Source organism: Pogona vitticeps, chromosome 7 (assembly GCF_051106095.1).
Source record: "Pogona vitticeps strain Pit_001003342236 chromosome 7, PviZW2.1, whole genome shotgun sequence".
NCBI classification, from domain to species: Eukaryota; Metazoa; Chordata; class Lepidosauria; order Squamata; family Agamidae; genus Pogona; species Pogona vitticeps.
This window is the reverse complement of record NC_135789.1, coordinates 27852793-27878865: the sequence shown is the minus strand read 5'-3', so window position 1 is coordinate 27878865 and position 26073 is coordinate 27852793. Positions and strand designations below refer to the sequence as shown.

Below are 26073 nucleotides of genomic sequence, written 5' to 3'. Positions count from 1 at the left end.
CATAGAATAACTGAAAGGGTCTGTAAGGCCATTGAGTGCAATCCTCTGCTCGATGCAGGAATCCAAATAGTAGATCTGACGGAGGGTTTTCTAGGTTTCTCTTGAATGCCACCATGTCCTGGGGTAATTGATTCCATTGTTGCTCTAACAGTTAACATTTTTCCTGATATTCAGCCTCAATAGGGCTTCCTGTAGCTTGAGCCCCTTGTTACCGCGTCCCGCACTCTGGGATGATCGAGAACAGATCCTGCCCTTCTTCTGTAGGGACTACCTTTCAACTATTGGAAGACTGCTATCACATCTTCCCTCTGTCTTCTTTTCTCGTACGTATCTTTCGGAGCAGGGGAAACATTCTTTACTTTTTTCATGCTTCGGCTGTACTAGGGACTCTTTATGCCTTTTCTTAAGATGGTGTTAGCCACCTGAGTAGCTTCTGATTGGTGCTTAAACTGAATGAATGAATGAATGGTCTTTAGACACATTTTTTAACCTACTGATCAGAAGCAGTTTTTCAGTTCATCAATAAGATTTCAACAGACTAACAAGAACCCATTAATAAATGAAAAAAACGGTGCCGCTCCAGGTTGTTAAATATACTGCTACGACTGCTGGAGGCTAAAAACTGCTTTCAGTTTTGACAACGCTTCCTGAATCATACGTGGAGTCTATTTCTATTCAACATGCTATTTACTTTGGATTATGTTTTGCAAACAAGGAAGCCACCCTTTTGTTCGCTGTATGATTACCTCATTCTTAAGTCCGACATAAATTGCAGTCCCTGATGTTTCTGCCCAGCTGTTTTGAAGTCTGGGAAGGAGGATAAGGAGCTGTGCATGTGATCCCCCCAGGACAAGGATCCAAGGAATCAAGGAAGAGGTATGGAATTTGATGCGGTGATTCATAGGCCCCTTTCTGTAAAGGACAGTACCTGGTGTAGTGATGGGGAGGGGGGGGGATGTCTCCTTCCCAGCTTTATTTATTCCAAGGGCATCATCGTCACAGCTCTGAGCTAGGGCATGAGATCTGTGGTTCTCAAATGGCCATCAGTGGCAGGTTCGATTCTGCTGCTTGGCTAGTGAGCGGAGGGAGGTGGCCTACCCTCATTCCTTCCTCCTGTCTCTCTCCCCAGTCTTCCCTTGGGGACCCATCTCCCAAAGGCTCGGCTCTTGCCCTCTTGGCCAGAGGTTAGTCGGCTGCCAAGAGGACATTCTTTTAAAAAAACAACACCTGCCCTCTATTGGAAGGGCTGCTTGTCTTGTGCAAAGCTGATAGGAATAAAAAAAAATTGTAAGCGAACCACAAGGGAACACGAATCCTGAAGGTGTCCCCCCCCATCCATCTGCAGTAGGCACCTGAACATCAGGACTGAATAGGTACACAGATCACACACACACACAGACACACACAGAGAGACACACACAGAGAGAGAGACACACACACACACACAGCTCAGGTGAGTAGGCACTATCATTTTGCTCAAATTATTAAAACCGCTGCTAATTCTGCATCCGCGCATGTAAATCAGGATATGCGGTTTTTATGCAAATGCGGGTAGTAAATCCACAAAAGTTCACACTGGAATAAATCTGTGGGGTCTTTAAGGGGTCACATCCCTTTGGGAAATTTTTTTGGGTGTGCACGCTCTTTGTTTTGATTATAGATGCAAATCATAGTCTTCTTTCCTCCTCCTTTTGCATGATTGTGTTGAGTGGCCATTCTAGTTGCCCGCCTGCCCCAAACGTTCCAGTGCAATGAGAGATGCAGTAGAAGACCAAACAGAGTCATCTTTCCAGCCCCATATTTAAGGAGAAAAGATTTTCTGGAAAGCATGACAGATTTGCAAAGGAAATGAAAAGCTGCTGTACTTGGAGTGGGATTTTAGTTTACCATGCAAAGCACTGAAATACTGCCATATCCAGCTCCTTTTCTGATTTCAAGTAACTGCAGGAGCCTACAAAAATCTATCTTTTCTTCTTTAGACTCATGTCAAGTTCTAGATGCACGCTGAAAAATATTCGTGTACATTTTCCCTCTGTAGATCAACCTACCACCAACCTCATGGACAACACCAAAATATATATTTTAATTGTGTGTGCTCTGCTCATTTATTTACTTTCTCACCTTTGCTTTGAAATTGTCAGATTTAAGTTGCTTATCACTATTCGATAGTGGAGTGAGAAGATACCAACATATCTCGCCCACTCTGGCCGCATTGCATTGGCTGCCCATCCGATTCCGCATCGACTTCAAAGTGTTGATGCTTACTTACAAAGCCCTAAACGGTTTAGGACCTCAATATTTGGTGGAACGCCTTCTCCCACCTAGATCTACCTGTGTCACCCGTGTGAGCCAGGAGGTGAGGCTGAGGAGCCTGACGCCGAGAGAGGCCCGGAAGGAAAAGACCAGAAATCGGGCCTTCTCGGCGGTGGCTCCTCGCCTCTGGAACAACTTACCTCCTGAGATCCCTCGCTGGGCATTTTTAAGACACAATTGAAAACACTGATGTATAGGCAGGCTTTTCCAACAGATAATCCCTGACGATTTTTCTTTTACATTCTTTGATTTCTATTTTTGTCTATTTGTAATGTTTTTAATAATTTTATTGTTGCTCCGATTGTAAGCCGCCTAGAGTGGTCTAGTATGACCAGATAGGCGGGATAGAAATAAAATAAAATAAATAAACAAATAAATAAATATTGGTTAATATACAAGTAGAAGTTCAGGGCAAGGGCCAATGGGGAAGGGTACCATATTTTTCGCTCCATAAGACGCACCTTTCCATAAGATGCACCAATTTTTTTAGGAGAAGAAAACAGGAAAATATAATCTGTTTTCTTCGCTCCATAAGACGCACAGACTTTCCGCCCCCCTGTTTTGTGGGATAAAAGTGCATCTTATGGTGCGAAAAATACGGTAATTAGGTTTAATTATGTATGTAAATTGAGGGAGAGGATCGCAAAAGCATACTGTAGTTTAGTAACAAAGTATGCTGAGCTCTGGGCCCCAAACTCTTCAGCAAAAGTACGTTAAAACAATTCTGATTAACAGACTAAACAGAATATTTTATTTTTCCTGTTTATGAATTAAGAATGGAGCTTTCGGCAAACAGTCAAGAACTATATTGTTTCATACAGCCTTTGATCTTTCAACCCAATTCTAAAGCTGGGCTTTCTAAAAGGGCTTTTAAATCTATTTTTAAAGAACATACTACCTTTTTGTCATGCATCCCTTTGGCAGCCTTTGTGGGCAGAAAAGTAAAACGCAAATAAAAAACCCCTTTACAAAATAAACAGATAAACTTTCCACTTTCCACATACAAAATCGGGGGGGGGGGAGTGTCATCTGAAGTACAATGTTAAGGCTTTATTCGCCCCCTAAAATCTTAGAAAGAGAGGCCAGCTATCCATTCTGTAGGAGTCTTGGTCAGGCTTGGGTGGTGCAGAAATTGCATGAAAAATCCAAAATCCGTGGCTATATTGTACAGGCTCGGTTCTTTCTTTTAAACATGCTTTTTTATGTGACGGCTGCAGAATGTGCTCGGGGACGGGATGTTTAACAAGCCCAGCCTGACAAAGACGCCTACGGAGTCAAACATTAGACCCCATAGGTGAGATTTAGCACCCAGGTTTGTCTCTGGACCATAGCCATAGAGGGATTTTCAATTTACTTCTTTGATGCCACTATTTAAGAGGGCAAAGCCTGAGTGGAGGACATTAAGACGTAGAAGCAACAAAAAAAGGAAAATAATTGTAGCGAGATTAGTAATAATCATCTTAGAACTGCAGAGCTGGAAAGGATCCTATACATACACTGTCAAGGAGACCCAGTGTGGAATCGAACTCCCAACCAGATGCCTAAACCACTCAGCTATCCAGCATTTCTTAAGAGGCGAACAACTGAGATCCTTGCTCCCAATTAGTTCTGAATTAGCTGCTGTGCAACCTTATGCAAGCTACTTCCTGCTCAGTATTACCCGGCCATCTGTGTAATGGGGATAAGGCTCACTTACATTACACAAAGATTTCACAAAGATTTATCAAGAACACTACACACAAAGGCGTTCTAAAGGTCTGAAGTTGTGCATACACACACGAGAGGCAGTTATGCCTCCCCTAAATTCACTGTGAGCCAAAACCGGCTCCAGGAAAAAAAAAGAGAGAGAGAAATTGCCAAAAATTAAAAATAGCTGGACGTTCACGGTTGATTTTACAGTTTTTCAGAAAAGGAAAACGTGTTTCTTGCTTCAGAGGAGCACTGCCACTTCTGCAAGCCTTCAGGACAGTTGACTCTCCTTTTTAATCCATTTTGTGGATTTTGCGGACGTACAGCCCACAGGCCATGCGTTGCCGACCTGGGAATTAGCAGATGGTGGGGAAAGAGATGACCCACTCAAGCCAACAGCCTTCATTTCAAGGAGATATTCCCAGGCTACTTTAAAAACAAAAATAATAATAATGTGATCCATAGAAGGCTGTTTCCTACATTCCTAAGTGTTTAAAACACGGTTAGCTCATAAATGTTATCTACTTGGCTTGCTTTCACCACCAACCGTTGAAGGGGAACGCAATTTAAGCAACTGAAAATGTTAGCCTGACATTTTCAACTTTTAAGTAGCTTATCCCCTCTGAAAAATAACAACAAAAAACCACACCAAAATATACAAAGAAATCACATACAAAAACATACTACTAAATCATGTATAGCATAAACACAGAGAAGAGCATTAATAAAACCATACAAGCATATTAAGACTATCCTGGCCTAAGGGTGGATGAGTCAGTCTATTTCCCGCCCATCTTGGCTTCACATGTATTCAGTCATAATTCTGCTCCATCTTATTTCCACATCAGTTTGCACATTATTAAAAATAAAAATTTAAAAAAATCTCATACAGCTTTTCATGCATTTCTTCTTTCCCTGATACACCCCGTTTTCTATGCATTTTCTGAGTCAAGGACTACATCATAAAATCCAGAAAAGGACACCGTAGAAAGGATAGTTGTGTTCCAGTCTGCGTAATCATCCAGAAAGTGGGGATCACACTGGTTTTCTTGAGAAGATGGACCAAATTCTCTCCCGCCCAGCCTATCAAATGCAAAATGAATACCTCTGGGGAGGGAATCCTGTGCCTCCTGGCACAGTGGTTAAACGGCTGTACTGCAGCCAAAGCTGTGCTCACGACCCTTTGGTTCGATCCCAGGTAGCCGGCTCAAGGTTCACTCAGCCTTCCATCCTTCCTAGCTTGGTAGAATGAGTATCCGGCTCACTTGGGGGGGGCAATGTGTATCCTGCATAATTAACTTGTAACCCCCTCCCCAAGAGTGCTTTAAGTGCTATGGGGCAGTATATAAGCAGCACACTTTGCTTTTTTGCTTTACTGCTAAGTCACAGCAATGGTCCTACTTCCCAGAAGGCAGGGATATTCAGATAATGGGCAGATATATATGGCTCATATTCCGCTTGCAATCTACAACAATTCCTATATATATACAGTATATGGGAATCAACAGCTTCTCCAGTGCCTCAGACACTGACCATTCAGGGTATTAAGAGAGTAGAGCAAGCACTTGGCAAACTCAAAACAACAACAACAACAACAACCCAAAGGCAATGCAGATCTTTAACTCTACTGACCATGCACCATTTGGTTAAGTTCCAGTTAGCAACCTGGCTGCCCTTTACAAACCAGAGCCTGCGTTCCAAACCAAAGCTAGGACAGCAGCATTCTGGAATATGCAGCTTTTCTGAGCTCTAAACTCTGTTTCACATTAACTAAAAAATTTAAATAATCTTCTGATGCAGCGTGGGGTATATATAATGCTTTGCGGGCACCTCATGACAATGTCATACACACAAATCAATCGGCTCCTCCAAAGCAGGGACAGAATAGACACTTGATTTCCTTAGATTCTCTGCCTTCTGAAGTCCACTCCATGATTTCGTAGCGATACGAATCGTAATGATACGAATAGATGATACAAATCGTAACGATAGAAGTAAAGGAAGAAAGAACCACACATCTTTCCAACCTTTTGAGAAACAAACTATTCCACAGCAGTAGTATCGTAGTGCAACGGCAGTATGGGACACAGAAACTGACAAGACACAATGAAGGGCCTTGTTAATGAAGAATTCACTCTCTCTCTCTCTCTCTCTCTCTCTCTACTATCATGTCTTCCTGCTTGTGAGGTATGGCTGACCTGCCTTGAATTAATATACTGTAGAATCATAGAATAATTGAGTCAGGAGAGGCCTATAAGGCCATAGAGTCCAACCCGCTGCTCAAGGCAGGAATCCAAATCAAAATAGATCTAACCAAATAATGTTCATTTTTCTTTTGAATGCCTCCAGTGTTGGAGCACTCACCACCTTCCCAAGTATTTGGTTCCAGTTTCCTACTGCTCTAACAGTTAGAAAGTTTTTCCTGATATTCAGCTGAAATCTGGCTTCCTGTAAGCTGAGCCCATTATGATGTGTCCTGCACTCTGATCCGGAACAGGTCCTGCCCCTTTTCTGTAGGACTACCTTTCAAGTATTTGAAAAGTGCTATCATGCCTCCCCTCGGTCTTCTTTTCTCAAGGCTAAACCTGCCCAGTTCTTTCAGTATTAACTGCTGTTAATGCAGCCTAAAATAGCATTTGGCTTTTTTTGCAGCCGCATCACACTGTTGGCTCATATTCAGCTTGCAATCTGCAACAATTCCAAGATCTTTCTCACTCGTAGTATTACTGAGCCAAGTATCCCACCATCTTGTAATTGTGCATTTGGTTTTGACCAGAAGCTGTAGAGCTTCGCACTTATCCCTGTTGGGTCTCACTCTGTCGTTTTCAGCCCAGTGCTCCAGCCTATCAAGATCTTTTTGAGTGTTGTTCTTTTTTCCCCCAAAAGTGTTAGCTATTCCGCCCAATTCTGAGTCATCTGCAAATCCGATAAGTGTTCCCTGAACTCCCTCATCCAAGTCATTAATAAAAATCTTGACGAGCACTGTGGATCCAGGGCTGAGCCTTAGGATATCACACTTGTGAACTCCCAGTTTGAGAAGGAACCACTGATAAGCACTCTCTGGGTATGATTCTGCAACCAACGGTGTATCCGCCCGATAGCTGTTCTATCCAGCCCACACCTACTTAGCTTACTAATCAGAATATCATGGGCTCTTTGTCAAAGGCTTTGGTTAAGTCAAGATATATAATGTTCACAGGAGTCCTGCTTGTTTACCCAGGGAGTTACTAAATCAAAAAATGAAATAAAATTAGACTGGCATGATTTGCTCTTCACAAATCCATGTTGGCTTCTAGTTATTGCTGCATTTCTTTCAAGGTGTTTGCAGAGTGATGACTTTATAATCTGCTCCAGAATTTTCCCTGGGAGGGATGTCAAGCTGATCGGTCTGTAGTTTCCTCCTGTATGTCCTTTTTGAAGATGGGGAAACATTAGCCTTCCTCCAGTCATTCGGCACTTTACCAATCCTCCATAATTTCAAGAAAATAACAAATAGTGGTTCTGTAATCTCTTCAGTCAGTTCCTTCACTATTCTTGGATGCAGTTCCTCTGGCCCTAGGATTTGAACTCATTCAAAGTACTAAGGTATTTATCAGTCTCAAGCTGCAATCCTATCCCCCTCCCTTTGTACTTCACATTTTCCTAGAGAAGCAGAGACTGTCTTCTGGGAAAAAACTACGCTGGAGTAGGAATTGAGCAATTCTGCCTTTTCTTTGTCATCTGTTACCATTTCCCCACCTCCATTGAGTAGCTGAGCCACTCTTTCTTTTCTCCTTTATCTACACACATACCTCAATAATGTTTTTTGTTGCTTTTAGCTTCTTGCTAACCTCAGCTCATTCTCAGCTTTTGCCTTCCAAATGCATTCCTGCAATTCTTTGCAACTTGTCTGTACTCTTCCTTTGTGGCCTGGCCTTCCTTCCACTTCCTCTATGTGTCTTTTGTTGTTGTTGTCATCAGGTCCTCTCTGAGGTTTTTTTTTTTTTTTTTTTTTTTTTTTTTGAAGCTACAATGGCCTTTTTTGGTGTCTCCCACTTTTTTTTCTTCTTGGAATTGTTCTGCCTTTGTTGTTTAGTCATTAAGTCGCATCCAACTCTTCGTAACTCCATGGACCAGACCACGACAGGCCTTCCTCTCTTCGTTCTGCCTTTAGAATTTTCTTTCTAAGAAACTCCCACCCATCTTGGGCTTGTTTTCCTATTAGGATCTCCTGCCATGGGACTTTACTTATTATTGCTCTGAGTTTATTAAAGTTGGCTTTCCTAAAACCCAGTGTGCACTCTGCTTTTGTTTCCTTTGAAATCAAGAACTCCGGTATAACATGGTCACTTTCCCCCCCACAGTTCCTCTTACTTCCACTTCTTCCATTTCGATTCTAATAGAGATGGAAGAAGTGGAAGTAAAAGGAAGCGTGGGGGAAAGTGACCAAGTCCAGGATAGCTACTCCTTTACTTTCTTCCTCCACATCTCGCGGAAGAAACGTATCAGTCTTGGAAGCCAGGAATTTCTTGAAAGGCCCCTATTTGGCGGAATTTGTCTCTCAACAGATATCAGAATAATTTGAAATTCTTGCGATTTCTTTTTCAAAGCTTTCATCCACATCTTCTTCTTGACTGGGCACAGTTGGTAGTAACTACCACATCCCACTATCATATTCTTTTTGTTTTTTCAACCCAAATATATTAATCCAGATGCTCTTGATGGGGCTACCAAGCCTATCCTGTATTTCTGTGCAGGAATATGTAAACCATTGGTCTAGATGGGCGGGGTATAAATCTAATAAATTAGATTTCAGTCCTGATAGTCATCCCATTGAGTTTCAGTGGGATATTTATATTTATCCACGTGTGACCTTCTGATGTACTAGCCAATATGTTAGACAATCCACGGGTCTCCCAACATCTTGGTTCTCTAGCCACCAAAACTATTATGAACAATAACCACAAGACCAAAACGCTTTCAAGCATATAAACGTCCCTCTCAGATAAAGTATGTTATTTGTTTGGCTCGCAGTGGGAGTTCGGCTTTTTGACAGAGTGATTGGTGGGATTCTAAGACCAGAGGTTGAGAAATGTTCCATGCTGGACAAGTTAACTCTCCTGAAGCTAAGGATGTCCTGCATCAAAAGTGCCTCAGCAGAGATCATTGGCAGACAATTTGACAGACACAACTTTCTGCCTAGGATCAAAAGCAACAGGATTTGAGTCATCCAGGTCTCATTTTCCTTAGCAGTGTGAGATGTAAACATCTGATATTAGTCTAACAATCCATGGGCTGGTTTAAGGTGTTTTGTTTTTTTAAAACTAGAGAATGGTTTGAAAAGGCAGCTTATTGGCAGGTATTTTGCATGGAGCCCACACCATTTTGAGATGTATAAGCATCACCATATGTTGGGCAAAGATTAAGGGCAGGCAGGATCTTGTGAACCTTGAGGATGATGCTGTGTAGGAATTAACAGTTGGTGGGTGGGCGGGCCTTATTAAATTATTAAGAAAATTATTAAGAGCCCAGTGCTGCTTTCACTTAAATTTTATTCCTCTTTTAACCAATGATACAGGTGCACAATGCAGTTCAATGCATATTCCATCTTTGGTCTGCTGCTTAGCGGGCTTCATTTTCTCTACTGCGAGACCACCGCCACCACAGCTACTACTTCTCCAAGTAATGCAACCAGACTGGTGCCCATCTCTGCTTCTGGCGTGATCCGGCAAAACACGACAGCTCTTCACGGCCCGGTCAGCAACAGCACCACAGCAACGGCCGCCAACGGCACATCCATTCCGGGCTCAGTCAACAACGTCACATCTACTCCCGGCCCTGGGAGCAACATCACCAAACCATCAGCCAGCAATGCCACCCTGATGAAGGCCACTGAGGTCACCACGGCTGCTCCAGGCCCTGCCACCAATGCCACCACACTACCAGCTGGTAACATCACCAGAGTGCCAACCAGGAATGTCACCACCAAGCCAATCAGAAATGTCACCACCAAGCCAACCAGGAATGTCACCACCAAGCCAATCAGAAATGTCACCACCAAGCCAACCAGGAATGTCACCACCAAGCCAATCAGAAATGTCACCACCAAGCCAACCAGGAATGTCACCAGAGTGCCAACCAAGAATGTCACCACAGTGCCTCCTAATACAGTCATGTCTACTCTTCAACCTGCCAGCAACATGACCATGTCGCCAGCTGCCACATCGCTGACAAGCAACATGACCAAGTCTACACCTGACCCAATAAGCGGAACCACTACGCCACCACCCACCAAGTCCACTACACATGCTGGTTCAGAAGCTACAGTCAACACGTCAGCCAGTACTGCTGCCACCACGTCTGGCCCAGTGATTAATGCTACACATGCAACTCCTAGATGGCCCAGCACCTCCACAAGCAGTGGGCCTGTGGCCGAAACCAGCAGGAATGGCGTTACAGGACGCTCCGCTCCTTCGTTTTTTGCCTTTGCGCTCCTTGCTCTCTCAGTACTCTGCTTGTAAAAAATGCACCTCTCTGTTGTATGTGGCCATTCGGGGAAGGGTGGGGGGGTCGTCCCTGTTAACCAGTCTGTCCATCTCCTCTTTGACCAATTTTGCTTGGTGTTTGCGACAAGTTACCAAAATAGCTATCTTAATGGAAATATTTATATCCCAACATCGAAACCAGAGAGACAGAGCCTCAATTTGCACACACCTGAACAAGAGGCTTCTGGGAGTCTGTTACGACCGTTGCTTACTGGGACCTACAGAAAAGGTCCTCAAATCACTTGAAGATTCCTCCCCTTTGGTCCACCAGAAGCTTACTCTAAGCCCATGTAATCCGCTGTACCACTGTGGAATGGAGATTGGTTATGTACCTTTTCTTTCCACAATAGAAAGTACAAGTTACACTGAGCGGTTGCTGCTATTAATAGTGGTCACTTCTGCACACTGGCCATGAACTGCTGGTTTTCTGTAATGCCTCCCTACATGTTTGCTTAGCTAACAGGAAAAACACACTGCATTCAAGAGAAACGGACACACCCCTCCGCCTCTATTTACTTGCTTCCGACATGATTAAATTTGATACACATGCTTATGTACCAAAGCTTTCAAATCCATTTACCCGAAGGGCAAAACAAACTCCTGTGCTCCTGAACTGCGCACCGTGGCCGTATGTTGTTGGACTATAACTCCCATACTCCTGCACGATATACCCTTTAGACAAGATGGGAGTCGTAGTTTATCAACATCTGGAGGGCAAAATGGATATCAGATGTTGACGAACATTTTTTTTTAACAGAAATCCTTTCTGTGAGAAAAGACATCATGCTTAAACATGGCACCAATTTACAAACTCTTAACTTTTTTTTAAAGAGGTTCTCCCCTGTTAAGGTGAACTAAGATATTTGACATGAAGTGGAAGATTTAGTACGGTGGGGTATTTGGAAAAAACAAGAATAACACATTCCCATGCTGAAGTTTATGTGAAGTTAATCCAACTCGGCAGACCAAAACATGATAACATGATGTGGTTTAGCGATGGGAGAAAGCATGATTTGCGAGCCAGCAAAACAACGGCCACTCTTTCAACAATGAGAGGAAGTTCCAAAACGCAGTGGCCATAGCAGCGATAAAACAAAAAAGCTAAACAAGGGGTCCGCCTACGCCAATAGAGAATGTGGCATGCAGGCCTTAAGATAGTAAGCGGCCCCTCCTGGCTGGGAAAATTATAGCTCTGCAAGGTGGCTTGAAAAGGCAAAAAATAGAACTTAATTGTTACAGGCAAAGCAACAGTTTTGTGCACCTCAAACCTCAAGGCACAAGGGCTGGAGAGGAGCCGAATTTCGGAGCAGGATTGTGTCGGCAGTTCAAACGTATCTCAGAACTGCGACGCTCTATGAAAAATGGATACCCCAAAAGGTCAAGCAAATAAGGCTCAGTTCTCTCTCTCTCACACACACACACACACACACAACTGTGGGGCTGTACAGCTAAGAGGTTTCGAAAGGCACGCATGGAAATGTCAATTGGGAATGTACGGGAGTAAAACTTGATCTATTATATTACATCGTACGTGTATGGACTCTTTCCATTTCGCCCCACCAAAGGCAAAACTGAAGGTTTTCTTGGTTGGCTAGCAATTTTTTTTTTTTAAAGGACAGATCGCAGCATTTTCTCTTTCCATTGTGGGTGGGGCAGCTCTGGACATCCAGATGTTCTGGACTACAAACCCCCTAATCCTTACGACTCCTTGTACTGGTTGGGAGTTCTGCGTGTTGAAGTGCAAAGCTTCTGGAGGGCCAACAATTCCCTCTCCTCGATCTGAGGGAAAGATAATAGATGTGAAGGTCACTAAACAGGGGTAGGTGTGTGTGTGTGTGTGTGTGTGTGTGTTTGTGAGTGAGTGAGTGAGTGAGTAAGTGAGTAAGAGAGAGAGAGAGAGAGAAAGAGAGAGAGAGATTTAGTATGGACGGACTCTCACTGTTGACCCCAATTAGCATAGATGCACTGAGCGAGTAGGATCTACATAAATGCTGACTAAACAAGTCCTATTCGTTCTGTACATTTTTTCAAACTAATAACTGGGTTTAATAACTTGATTTAGGTATCTGGCTGGGGAGCCAGAGGTGGGGGAATGTGCTGTGCCCTCCTGTGCGTACAGCCAGCCTGGGTAGCCTTGGGCAAGCTGCCCAGTGATCCCAGGGCACCCCTGGAAGAAGGGAAAGGGGGAAACCACTTCTGAGTATTCTCTACCTGGAAGACTCTGAAAAGGGTCTCCATAGCTCAGAATTGAATTAACGGCACATGATGATGATGATGATAGGTTCAAAGGTTATCTAGGTTCTTACCGGAATTCCTGATGTACAGATACACACACACACACATGCCCTTCCCAACCCCCCCAAGAAGACGCCATTCAGATTTTTAGCCAGTTGCAGCCTTATGGAAGCTTCCACTTTGGAAACGGTTCACAACTTGACTGAAAAAAATTACTGGCAACTTGGAGATATACAAGCAGAAGGAACCAAGATCTTTGGGGCTGTGAGTAAGAGTTTTCAGAGTACTCTGGATTACCGTTTACCCCTTTAACTTGAGATGTCGGAGAAAGGTTTCAGGGAAAGCCTTCCTCTTGTGGTCACCCGGTGCAACACACTTGGGATATTTTCGGAGGAAAAGTTTGCATTCTACAGTTGCAAACCGACAAGGTGGCTTTGGAAAAAAAAAATTCTCCCTCCTTATTCTCCCCCGTGTGGATAAAACTGACGAGGGGGGGGGGGAACCATCTTAACAAAGCTTGAATGACCAAAGGACACGGATGTGATTTTGCTCTCGAGCAGCTGAGCCACTTTTATACAACACAAACACACACACAAAACACGGACACGCTCATGTATTCCTAAAGAAGGAAGAAAAATGCATCTTCAGTGGGGGAAGGAGTAGAAATATATGGTGTTTAACACACTGAGCAGGTTTCTGAGTGCCAGGCACCCCTTTTCCAAATGGTTCATGGCAAGGAGAAACATATGTGAGAGATTAGACATATGTCGATTCCTTCCCCCACTGAAAATACGCATCATATGAACCACAGCTCTTGCCCTGAATGCAACGGACTGCTCGGGCTCCTGGCTATTACAACGCAGCCCAGCCCCACAATCCCTGCCTGCTTTATGACCCAAGTTTTAGCAGTGCAAGCTGTTCCTCCCTCTGCAATGCAGAGTTATTGGGCTCAGGGACTTAGTGGCTCAGCGGATGATCTGAGCCTAAATCTTTATGGTCTGAGCCTAATGCTGCTCTCCCGGCCCCTTTCCATGAATGGCAACTACGGACAACCGTCACAATTCCACCGTTTTGTTGCTTTTGTTATTACTGCTGTTGTTTTTGGAATAAGCACCTATCCTTTTTTTTCCAAAATTATGCCAGATAATAGGCTTCCTGCTAGTTCAACAGTGAGAACTGTGTGTGGCCTGTAGGCTTCAATGCAATATCTCAATCAATGCCATTTTTTAAAAGCCAATTGATTGATTGATTTTAGATTCCACCTTCTCACCCGTGCAGGATTTCAGACTTTGCTCAAGAATGGAATTCTGGAGACGGTTTAGGGTTCTGAGACGGTATCTCAGAGGGTTTTACCATTACCTCTTTTAGACAAGCCAGAACCCAGGCTTTCTGTAGGGAGCTGTCGACTGCTCCTCATTCTCCACTACACAGCCGAGGCATGTTGCTAGCACACCACAGAGTAGACCTGTACCTGGTCAGATCTGCTCCCGGTTTTGTGCCATCATAACTCTAGTGTCCATACTACTCTTTCAAAATGATCAGTTCCATAATAAACCAACGGCTTGTCTTGGCTCCATTCTGTAGGAAGGGGATGCTTAAAAGCGATCGCTCTTTCCACAGGCCAACCAGACCTTCAGTTTCATGACATCTTCTGGTTAGTTTCTTGTCACCTGCCAAGGTAACGAGAAATCTCCCAAGAGATGTGACAAAGCCATTTGCCTCCCTCTTCGTTGGCCTTCAAGCCCTGAAAAAGCCCTATGTTCTAAGGCGCCCCCAAATCCCACGTGGTAGCGGTCTGTCCGCCACACAGCAACTAAAGAAGGTTCTCTCACAACCACACGGATCGCTTCCACCTGACCCGGCACAAAAAATGAGGTCCAGATGATGCCTTGCAGCGTAAATGGGGTCAGGTGCCATTTGGAGTAGGCTCATCCTCACAAGGAAGTCGTGACAGGACATCCTGACCCACTTGTGACAAATTGCTTTTTGCACGGCTGTTGGATGTCTCGCGACACCCCAAGCACAGAAAGGCCCTGGTACCACCCCGTAGACCAACTCAGCTCAGCTCAGGAAGGAAGGCAGGCTGTTCAACAGCAGGGCAGGCAGGACGCTGGAAGAATCCCTCTTCGACCTTGGGGACTTACTTCGGACGCACAAAGCCAAAGCCAAGGAGGCGGTGGGGGTGTGGCGCAAGTGGGCAAAACTGAGCAAGACAACACCCCTTACCTCGCTGAGCTAAGTTTTCCTTTCTCTACCCTGATACCATTGTTGGAGGCAACTTGGCAGCGAACAACCTAATTTTGGGGAGGTTTGGAAAGGAGGAGAATTACGCTTAGAGAGGGCATCTATTTCAGATGCTCCCACTGCGGAACAATTACGAGCCAACCAAGAGAGTTATCTTTAATGTGTGATATCGGTTACGATCCCTCTCCCCACAACTCTCAAGAGGTGTCTCCTTCCTCGCTTTGCAAATGCTTGAAAGGTAGTCCGACAGAGGTGGGGCAGGATCTGTTCTGACTCATCCCAGAGGGCAGGACATATAACAAAGGGCTCAAGCTACAGGGAGCCAAATTTCGGTTGAGTATCAGAAAGAAAGAAAAACTTCTTCACTGTTAGAGCAGTACGACAATGGGATCAGTTACTCCGGAAGATGGTAAGCACTCCAACGCTGGAGGCATTCAAGAGAACATTGGACAACCGTCTGCCAGATCTGCTTTGACTTGGATTCCTGCCTTAAGCGGGGGGTTGGATTCAATAGCCTTATAGGCCCCTTCCAACTCAATTATTCTATGATTCCAAATACACAATAGATCACACTTTAACAAACATGCAGATGTGACCAAAAATTCCATTCCAAGGTACAACTTCCAGAAGGAAAAATGACCGAGGGACTTGCCCATGTCTACCATAGTTCCTTCTCCACCTATTTCCTTCTTCAGAATAAACAGTCAAGGTCTATTCTGCTTTCCTGGCATTTATTTGCTCAAGGATCTTAAGATATTTTAACTCACAAAGAGATCCTGAGCTTCTTGTTTGCTTGTTTCTTTAAGTCTGTTCCGTTCCGTACCATGAAGTTTAAAAAACAGGTCTCTTCCCTGGCTAATATTTGCGGTTTAAGGACATGTCTTGAGATTTAACTGCAGCTGCCTTTGGAGAAAGCGAAACTTAAAAAGATTCCAGTAAAAGAAAAGCAAAAGAAGATGTAGCATTACCGCTTGTAGGCATGTACCCTCAACACAGCACCTGAGACAAAAGGTACCATAGATACTGTTTCTTTTGGAAAATAATCAATGCTTTTCCCTCTAAAAGGTGAAACCGCAAAACTTCAGAACAACGTCTGTTTCTAATTGCTAGGCATAGAATTACGGCACTACTAGGACCTCTTAAGGAGCAGGTGGTTTCAGGAAATGCCCATCCTCTGCATCAAGAATCCCATTCCTAAGAAACCAAGTTGTTATGCTGATGGTTGCCACTCGCAAATTTAAAAAAAAGAAGAAGTTGTTTTAGATCAACCGGTCTGAATGCAGGCAGGGTCATGCTGCATCCTTGGTCTACCTGGTTCAACATCCTCATTCCCATACTGGATTACATTAAAAAAACCATGACACAGCTAAAAACATAAGATTGTGTAATTCAATCAATTGTCATGCCAACAAATTAAAGCAGCAATAACCTTGTTTTCTTTCATCTTTCACGGCCAAGTTTCTCCCCACTAAACTGGAGGTTTCCAGATGTGCTGAGCGACAACTCCTATCAGACTCAAGTCACGCTAGCTGAGGATGATGAGAGTCAGAATCCAACACATCACATCATGGCCCATGGCCATCCATACAATATGAAGGGAATCTAGGCTGAATCAGGACTGCGTAAGTTGGCTTAACCAACCTTATAATGGGGTGTGCGAAGAACTGTTTCCAGTTTGTGACCCCTTTTCAAATGTACCAGGGCACCGCATGACCCCTTTTGTTGAGAATGGCTGGATTAGACTTTCAAGAACGTGCATGAAGACACCTGTCCTGGAATCTGGGGGACAGAGATTGTGAATATGGAAGGTTTTGTAGGTTCCCATTTTCCGTATCAGGGCCTACAGACGCCAAACCAGGTCTTGTTACTGGGGAGCAGGCTCAGCCCGGATGGCGAGGGGAAAGAAGGGGCAGTTTGAACTGGAGAGTTTCATCCCCATCGATCCAAACGCACGCCGCCGGTGGATGCTACTCTACCGTGTAACTGGACCAACTGCCTAAAGCTCCGAGAAAACTCTAGGAAAGATGGAGTTCTGCCTCTGTGCAGGTAGGTCTAAGCTTTACACAGGGGAGCAATCCCCCCTAGTAATCTGGCGTCTGCCTCAAGAACACGTCAGTTTCCCCCCTCCCCGTTTTTTTTTTCTAGGAAGTGTTTGGGAGGCAGTGTGAAAAGTCCAACTCTGCTCTACCAAGAGCAAAAAAGGGGAGCTTCACGTTTCGACTGTGGTTTCCCTAATCAAAATTCTTTGCAGCTGCATGCGAGATATGCAAAGATTTGATGGGTAACGATCGTAAGCCATCATTTTCCTTCGCCTCTTCCCACCCCCTCTGTATTAGCGTTATGACTGTCTTATTAAGCAAACCTGTATTACGTTTCATGTCTTTTGCGGGTCATGGACCATAATAATGAACCGAGCTACACTAAGCAGGAGTGGTACTGCCTAGCAAAAAAACAAAGACAGCCACTATCTTTTTTCCCTTAGGATGATGTAAGGGCATGACTATGTCATGGGATATGGATTCCAGGAGATCTTAGTGAACCACCTCGGGGCTGCAGGATGCAATTTTAAACAATCCCTTCTGTTAAGGATACCCTGCAAAATAATAATAATAATAATAAAATATTCATTATTCTTTATTTCTGACTGCAGGAAAGTGGCAAACAGGTGCCAGCTGAAGCGGTCCAGTCCTTACCACCACCTCATTCGGCTTCATGTCTCTGTCACTTATCTTAAAACTTTTACCATCAAGGATTTTTAAACAAAGCAATCTTTGGGGTAGGGGTTTAAGTCAAGGATTGGGACCCTCTGGTCCTTCTGGCACTACCGGATGACCACTTTCATGATCCCTGACCTTAAATCCATGCCTGCCGTGTTTCGTAGCCTCGGTGCTGTTCGGGGACCATGGGAGGGGAAAAAATGCCCAGGGACTAATAATCTTGTTTTGATTTCCAGAGACGTAGCCACGTTAGCTTGTCGTCTGTTGCTGCAAAACCAACAAAAGGGTTTGGGCCATCTTGTAGACGAGCAGGTTTAATTTAGCATAAGCCTTCCTAGAGATCACCCTTCAGAGGCTTGTGAGCTTCTACCCACAGATGCTTATGTCAAAAACCTATCAGCAATGTAAAGGCGTATTTTTTTTCCAACTGCTCTTTTGTTTCAGATCTTTCTCTCTTTTTTCGCAGGGGCGTCTCCAGCCTAAATTTAACAACCGCAAAGGCTAGATGTGATGTTCCTGGAAAATCGAAACACGTTATCATCATTTGCAGGGGACGCAAGACGAATTCTACCGCACTGCATTTCCCAGTCTTCCCTCCTTCCTTAAACCGATTCTCTGGAACAAAGGAGGGGGGGAAATGCAATTAAGTCACAGTACGGCCATCTAAAGAAGACCCTCAAAGGTCCGTACCAACTTCTAAAGGGCCACTCAAAGACCCATCTTCCTTTTTTCCCCCATTCCAGGTATGTATTTTGAGAAAGGCTTAAAGAAAAATACCCTTACTTCCTCTCGGAGCAGAAGGGGAGATAGTCTCTGTGTTTGTGCTTGTTGCCCTGGGGAAAAAATTGACATCTTGACATTTCTAAGCCACAAGAACCAATAATGTTTGAGGCTTGTGATTGCGTAACAACTGTGAAATTATATTTAAAGGGCAGAATTGAGTAGGGTGCCTATTAGGCGCCCACAGAGCTGAACTTTTCTGAGACTTCTATATTTTACTCCCTTCATAAACATCAGAAACTGACAACAGGTAAGGAACAATGGATTTAAAATTGAACAGAGCATATACATTTTTTTAAAAGGGCAATTCATGGTGCAGGTTAATGTATTAAGGGCTAGGCATTTTGTATCGGAATAGGTTTAAAAAAATACCTTAAGTGAGTTTGTTGTTAAAAAAATGTTTCGAGATTTTGGAGTAGGAGCCAGTTTTTATAAATGGAAAGGTAAGACTCTAATTGTGTCTAGCACAGCTAGAAAGCTGCAATAGATATTAATATATAGATGAGAGAGAGAGAGAGAGAGAGCTCTCAATGTTTCATTGTAATAAAATCCTCTCAGAGTGGCTTATAAAGAACCAGAACATCCACTTATAATAGTTGGAAACTAACCCAATGCTTTTCAAAAGGGGTTTTAAAAAATTGGAAATCAAAAAGAGTTGCTAGCCCTCATGACTGATTGTGAAATACTTGATCAGAATGTGGCCTGCTTCCAACATAACAATGATGCCAAGAGATATTTGGAAAGAATATCATTAGAAAAATAAAAATAAGAGGCATCCTTTTGCCAAGTAAGTATGCGAACAGGGAGAAACGTCAGAGTCATGTGACAATCAGTCTTGTGAAATTTTACCAAGCGAGCATCTGAGTTAAAACATACAATACCTTAGTTCATTAGATAAAGTTGTTAGATACTTACCATTGTTCTAGCCCCTATATTTCTGGGCATGCAGTAAGTAGTACTGAGAAGATTGATTCTCCTTTACTCACAACAAAACCTGATAAGCATCTACATCACGGATAGGGAATGATTTATATTTGCCAAAATTCTCATGTGGAATCTGGTTCTTAGAACAAACTCTTTTGTCTTTATGTGTGTCCTACTGAGGTTGATTCCTAAAATGTCTGAATCATCAGCTTTAAAATCTGACTGTGGGTAAGAGACTAATTAACAGATTGCAAACGTAAGCATGCTTATGGAGAGATTTGCTCAGGGTGGGGGCTGGGGAAGAACCCTTCCCTGAATATGGTGGAGTGGATATGGCATTCCATGCCTGGCGCTCTTCAGAAATCTCTTTCTCAGCCATAAAAGCGCCAACATGGCGGCGTGCGTGCATTCTTGTCCTTCACTGGCACATCTCCACCATTTTTTTCGCCCCTTGCCCTGGCTGGATTGCACGAAGAGGTCCCTGGAACATGTCTTGAGGGTCACTTCGTAGCCTCGATACTGAACAAGGCAACCGGGGGACAGATTTTGTGGCGGGAGAGGGTCCCAATAGTGGCTGTCTTTGGCCTCTCCCACTCTCCCTCATCTCGTTAGAAGCTGCTGCCGTTGGTGCAGGCACCAATCCCGCATCATCCTTTGAGTGCTGACTTCTTCTACAGCACTCATGTTTCCTACTGCCTGTATCCACAGAACATTATCTGATTCTGCTACAGCAGAACACAAACCCTTTCAATAAAAATCACACATGCATATACACAGACATAAAATCTACTAACATAATATCTATCTTATTCTCCTGCCTCCAAAGTAGCCTTAACCTAATATGCCCCTGTTGATTTACAACATATTAACCTGTGAACCTACTAATCCTAGATCTTATACCAAGATCTTATATTGTGAGCAATAGGCAATGAGATATAGAACATGTAAATGTTAAGTTGAGGATTCAGAAAAGGACATGGAGAAAACTGCTGCAGTGCAGGCTTGCACCAGAGCATATTCTAACAGCAAATGCTCAGGGGATTTATAAGCAGCTGTGTCCACCTTTCAAATAGAACGAATCAATGTGAAAAAAAAAACCTTCTGGTGTCTGTGCCTGCTTCTAGATTTCATTGGTACTGTAAACAGAGATCATGTGCAAGCTTTGCTCTCACTCCAACCCCCTCTTCCTTTTGGAAACCCACGGCAACCCTAATCAGGAAACACTGGATTCTCTGCCCCACTACCCTTGGTGCCAGAGTGTCCTAGTTTTATTTCTCAAGACATTACATCAAGATGCCTCATTAGGTTTCGTTTTCACATCTCCCTCTAGCAAGCAAAAACCTAGACTTCCTAATCTATAAAGGGTCAATGGGTCTTCAAATATGGGGAATTATTACTACAGGTATTTGGAGCTAACCAAATACGGCATTATTCGGAATATTTCCACACCCACATGCACAACCCTACTACAAAGTCCTTCTCGGGCAGAGAATTTAATGACAAACCTTTTCTTCTAAGCACTTGTGAGTTGTTATCTAAACTGTTCTGTTTAAACCCAAGCAGGATGAAGAAGCAGTGGAAATGGCTATGGCCCATCCTGGTGGCTGCGATTTTGGTTGCGTCACAAGATGCCCCAACGATCACCCCAACCAAAGTTCCTTCTACGACAAAGATGATCACCCCAACCAAAGTTCCTTCTACCCCAAAGGCGCCCACTGCAAAGGGAACGACCATCGCAAAGTACAATGTAACACCATCACACGTTAATTCCACCACATCACATGGCAATCTTCCTGTTGCTAGCATCCCGTTTCTCTTCACTCTTTTAACTTGGTGGGGTGGGGGGTTTCTGTCTGTGAATATCATCTTTCAAACAGCCCAATTCATCTGAGCATTTTACATTTTAAAAATCAGGGTAATTTAGTCTCATTCAATTCAGTGACTCTTTACGGCCATCACTGTATTTTCTAATAAGGACGCCTTCTGCTACCAAATCCAAAGCTACAACCACTCACTTCCCATTCGTTATCCCTTCGCCTCGTCTCGAGAAGGCAAATGAAGACAAGCAACTGCTCTTGCTGTTCACGACACACGAGTCACAATATTCGCTTCTGATCTGGGACCACAGGCCGAACGGAGTGTCAATAATAATGGCAGACTCGTAAAAGCATTTAAAGAAGTTTAAGGCCTTGGGTAGAAAAATGAACATGGAAACTGAGTGCACAACATCTGGACAAGAGAAACAAATTTAAAAAGCCATTAAAAATGGCAGGAGAATCAGACACGGGCAGATTCCTCCAGACAGACAACCGAAGGACGAGACCAGAACACACTGTGCTCCACGCTTTGTCTTACAATGAATGTTACTTTATTATAAATTGTTGGAGGCCTTAATAAATAAGATAGTCACAACAACCCATGTCGGGTTTACTTTGCAGGCAAGTAAGACTCTGCTTGACTCTGATTCATGTGCATGATTTCTGAAAAGCAATCCACATGCTAGATGCAAAAAGGGGGGGGGGCAACATACAGCTCAATTCCCCACATCATGGAAAGGAGGGCAGGAGGGGGTGAAACACTATGCAAACTTTCTTCTGGCCAGCCAGAACGTGGAGCATTTTTCAGCATCCATTTGGGGGTGGGGGGGACACGCTTGGAGCCGATCCCTGGGCATACTGGGGTCCCATCGTACATCGCAAGGAACAGCTACGGCATATAAAACCAGCCACAAAGAAGAAAAGGTTGGTCAGATTCTCCCCAGTCTTGCTGAGACCCTTTCCATTTAAAATGTTAGGGGCGCAACCCAAAATGTTAGGGGCTCAGCCCAAGATCTTCTGCTTGAGCAGCATGCCCATATCCCTCTACACCTGCTTCCCAATCTGAATTAACAAGTCACCTTGCATGCAGCTGATGGGCCACACGGTAGGCCCGCTGTCTTTGGCCTATCACATGACTGAGCGCACACATACCTAAGTGCAAATTCTCACGTGATTCAGTCATTTACTTCTGTTCCTCATGTTTTGTGCTCCTCATCTTAATGCTGTCATAGCTGATTTCTCGTCAAAGACATGGCTGGCTGCACTTAAGCGCCAGCACAAATATTTGTACTGACCGGGTCAGGAACGAGCAATTTCCACAGAATTTCTGTTGCTTCAGTGAGAATCCGCAGCATCTCCTTGTCTCTCGCTTGCACACCCTGCAGATCTGTTCTGGCAACGTGGCTCTGGATCATGTCCCAGGGAGAGGAAGCCCTGATCCTGGTGGCACTCGGTATCGACAGATACTGTCGGATCTCGGCCGGCTGTGTTAATATGGGTCTCCGTCAGTCAGCACAGTTAATGCACAAGAAAACAAGGAAATGTACATGGGAGGGACAGCCACTTTTGCTAGGAGTTACAGAACAGCGGCAAAACGATTTAGTTTCCAGTCGAGAATCCGGGTACTCCACATCCTTGCTCGCCTCTGACGCTGTGGCTGAAAAGGTATGTAAATAAAAACACCACCAGAGCAGCCGTGCACACGCTCTCCAAGCTCCAAATGGGTAATAATAGTAATGGTGTGCCGTCCAGCCGTCGGCCTTAATCAAAGGCAGAGCACTGACAAACTTTAGAACAAACTAGAAGCTGTTTGTGGACTTTGTCAAACAAGGAAAAAGGACAAACGTATGGTATATGGTCTCAAGTTCTAGAGATTTAGACACAACGGAGGTTTATTCCTGAGTATGGGCCTGATGCAGCGAAGACTGACTTGGAAGTATTTATTCCAAATAAGTAATAATTACAGTATTGTTAAACTGTGTAACGAAGGATGGGACATTCTAAAACGTCTGTAGTTTGGAAGAATTTGTAAAACTGGTTGGCTCCTATCTGAACGGCCTTCCCCCTTTGTTGTATCCCTTGAATGAGAAATTTAATAATAATTATACACCCTCTCTCTCGCACACATACACACAAAATTATTGAGTTTATACAGGATTATGTGTGTTTGTAAGATTATTGTGCGTGCAAGTGGAGATGCTGCTGATTCTTACCGAAGCAACAGAGACCCTGTGGAAATCGCTTGTTCCTGATAATATTTGTCAGGAACAATATTTGTACAAATATTTGTGGTGGCGCTTAAGCACAGCCGACCCATATCTTTGACAGGAAATTAGCGATAATGGTATTAAGTTGAGGAGCACAAAACAGGAGGAACAGAAGGATTATATATATAGGATTTTTAAGGTACAGAGTCCTCAGAAGTGGTTTACCCTTTCCTTCCACTAGGGGCGCCCTGGGACTGTACAATCTGCCCAAAGCCAACACAAGCTGGCTGTTCTTCCAAGAGGACCCGTCGGCAAGCAAATTTCAATGCTCTCTCGCTCTGCAGCCAAGTCCCCAACTCACTGAGCTAGCCAGCCAACTACAGTACCATAAAGTACAAAAATGCAATCCAATGTATATACAGAAATGAGCCCAGAGAGCCATTCATCACACACACATACAGATATTCATGTATTTAAAATATTTTTACCCTGCCTTTTTCCTTGAAAAGAAAAAGACAATATTACATGATTAAGACAATATTAAAGCTAACAGTGAGTTTTCAAATCCTCACGAGGATCCCACAAGTGCCACACTAAAAAGCAACACCGGAACACATTCAAAGAGGTAAGGGACAAGCCCCCATTGGAAAAAAAAAACCACACAGGCAGCCTGGCCTCCAGTGGGAGGGTGTTCCAACGCGCACACACACACACACAAAATACTTATTCTACAGGAATGATATAAGTCGGCTGGCATGTTCCTGAACGTGTGTGTAGATTCCTCACTGTCTCATCATTTCCAGAACAGAAACACAGCCACTCGTGAAACGAAGGATGCGCGCATCACTCTCGAGACGCAGAAGGGAGTCCTGCTGGACCTTACTGTGGCGTGTTCCATTTTTTGCAATAACAGAAGAAAGGAGGAATGTCCTTTTCAAGGGTTGACCCTCCCACTTGCCTGAATAGGCAGGTGCCCGTTTTAAGCAATACTGTGGGCTCCTTGAACCTTCCAGAGGACAATCTGGGGCGGCATTTCCCGACTTTCTGGACTACAAACCTCAGATCACTCACCCCAGTTGCAGATATAACCTCTTGGATGATCCCCAAAGCCCAAGAAGGGCCAGACAGCCAGTACAGGGTGAGTCCACCTCACAGCTCCCCCATGCCACTTGAAGCAGATCTGTGGAGTGGCAGAAACCTCTTCCCTAGTAGGTGAAGGTTCCCCGTGACCATTAAGCGCAGTCGTGTCCAACTCTAGAGGCCAGCGCTCATCCCCATTTGTTAGCCAATGAGCCAGCGTTTATCCATAGACACTTTCCATGGTCACGTGGCTGGCGTGTCTAGACAGGAATGCCATTACCTTCCCACTGAGGTGGTAGCTATTCATGGGCTCGCGTTTGCATGCTTTCGAACGGCTAGGTTGGCTACACCGTTCTCAAAAGAAAACACTAAGGAACAAGAAGAAGCTTACCGGCGTGCAATGTAATAGAAGACAGGATTGCCAGCTTTGGATGTCCCAGCTTGATAGAAGATATTTAGCGTCTTGAGGGCTTTGAATTCCTCTTTTTCATGCACCTGGTGCCTAAAGATGCAAAAGTAAATATAAAGGCATCAGTTCATGCTTATCTGACTATAGACTCCATTCAGCCACTAAACCAGAGGCTCCCCCTGGAATCTTTTTCTCGTGCCTACCGAAAAGATTTCATCAGAGATGAGATCACTCCTATAAATGCTTCTGAGATATGGATAAGCATGCAGGGAAGAGAGCTAGGGGGAATAAAAATCCTGGAATCTCAATGCAGCAGGACAATAAAAATGGAGGAACAAAAGATGATGCCATTTTCCCATTCATGGGTGGGAACAAATTCATGCTTGGGAGGGCTGGCAAGATTATTAAAAACAAAGCAAACAGGTATTCAGAGGCGGTTACCTAGTCATGAATTCTTCAAACTTGGAACTGGTGAGATTAATGCTGGACCACTGCGTGTCTGCCACGGGCTTGTGCTCGGGGGGGCCGAGGTAGGCCAGCAAAGTTGCCATCTTGTCAAAAGGCCGCCTTCCGACAGCTTTGTGGTCCCTAAAGGAGGAGGGTGGTCCATCAGTAAAACCGACAAGAACTGGACCAGCTGATGCTGATGGTTTTCACAGAACCTGCAAGCTATCCCTCATCACAAGCCGTAAATGTATGTAGCACGTTTGGTCTACAAATTTTCCACACTATTTATCATGGGGATAAAAAATCCCGGGAAACCCTGTTTTCTCACTCGAAACAGAGGCCATGCTTCTTGCTTCAAACAGAGGCCACGCTTCCCACTCCTGAGTTAACTAAATTGTATGAAGAGAGAGATTTTATTCCATGGAGTGGCCGACTAGGTTCCTAACGGCAGCTGCTTCCTTACCCTCCCACCACGGCAGGTTTGAAACCCCCCACACACATTTCATGCCCGCCTATCCGTATCTTGGACAGCTCTGTCGTGATTAAGCGAGGTGCGTTACGCTAGGTTTTCCCAACGTTTTAATTCTGTGCTCCCAAAGGACCGTAAAACGTCTCATGGCCATTGTCAATAAGTGAGGTCTCATTGTCTGTACGAGAATAAAGTGGCCCGCAAACCGTCTGAACAAT

General features: G+C 44.2%; 2 protein-coding genes and 1 long non-coding RNA gene across 4 annotated transcripts in view; 2 read left to right on the top strand and 1 right to left on the bottom strand.

Moving 5' to 3' along the window:
• Window positions 1-26073, bottom strand: part of NF1 (neurofibromin 1) — a 150447-nt gene that overhangs the window by 63042 nt on the left and 61332 nt on the right. For both annotated transcript variants that reach the window (XM_072978480.2, XM_072978481.2), the window contains 2 exons: window positions 25381-25527; window positions 24922-25032 (listed from right to left, as the gene is read on the bottom strand). In XM_072978480.2, coding sequence (XP_072834581.2) covers window positions 24922-25032; window positions 25381-25527 — 258 coding nt within the window. The remainder of the gene's footprint in view (window positions 1-24921; window positions 25033-25380; window positions 25528-26073) is intronic.
• On the top strand, window positions 745-12049 carry LOC110075488 (uncharacterized). Its single transcript, XM_020786811.3, has 2 exons — window positions 745-876; window positions 9560-12049. The coding sequence occupies exon 2, from the start codon at window positions 9567-9569 to the stop codon at window positions 10500-10502; it is 936 nt and encodes a 311-aa protein (XP_020642470.3). The 5' UTR covers window positions 745-876; window positions 9560-9566; the 3' UTR covers window positions 10503-12049.
• LOC110075492 (uncharacterized) lies at window positions 18663-21841 on the top strand. Its single transcript, XR_002299977.3, has 2 exons — window positions 18663-18752; window positions 20987-21841. It is a non-coding gene; the product is annotated as an uncharacterized LOC110075492 (long non-coding RNA).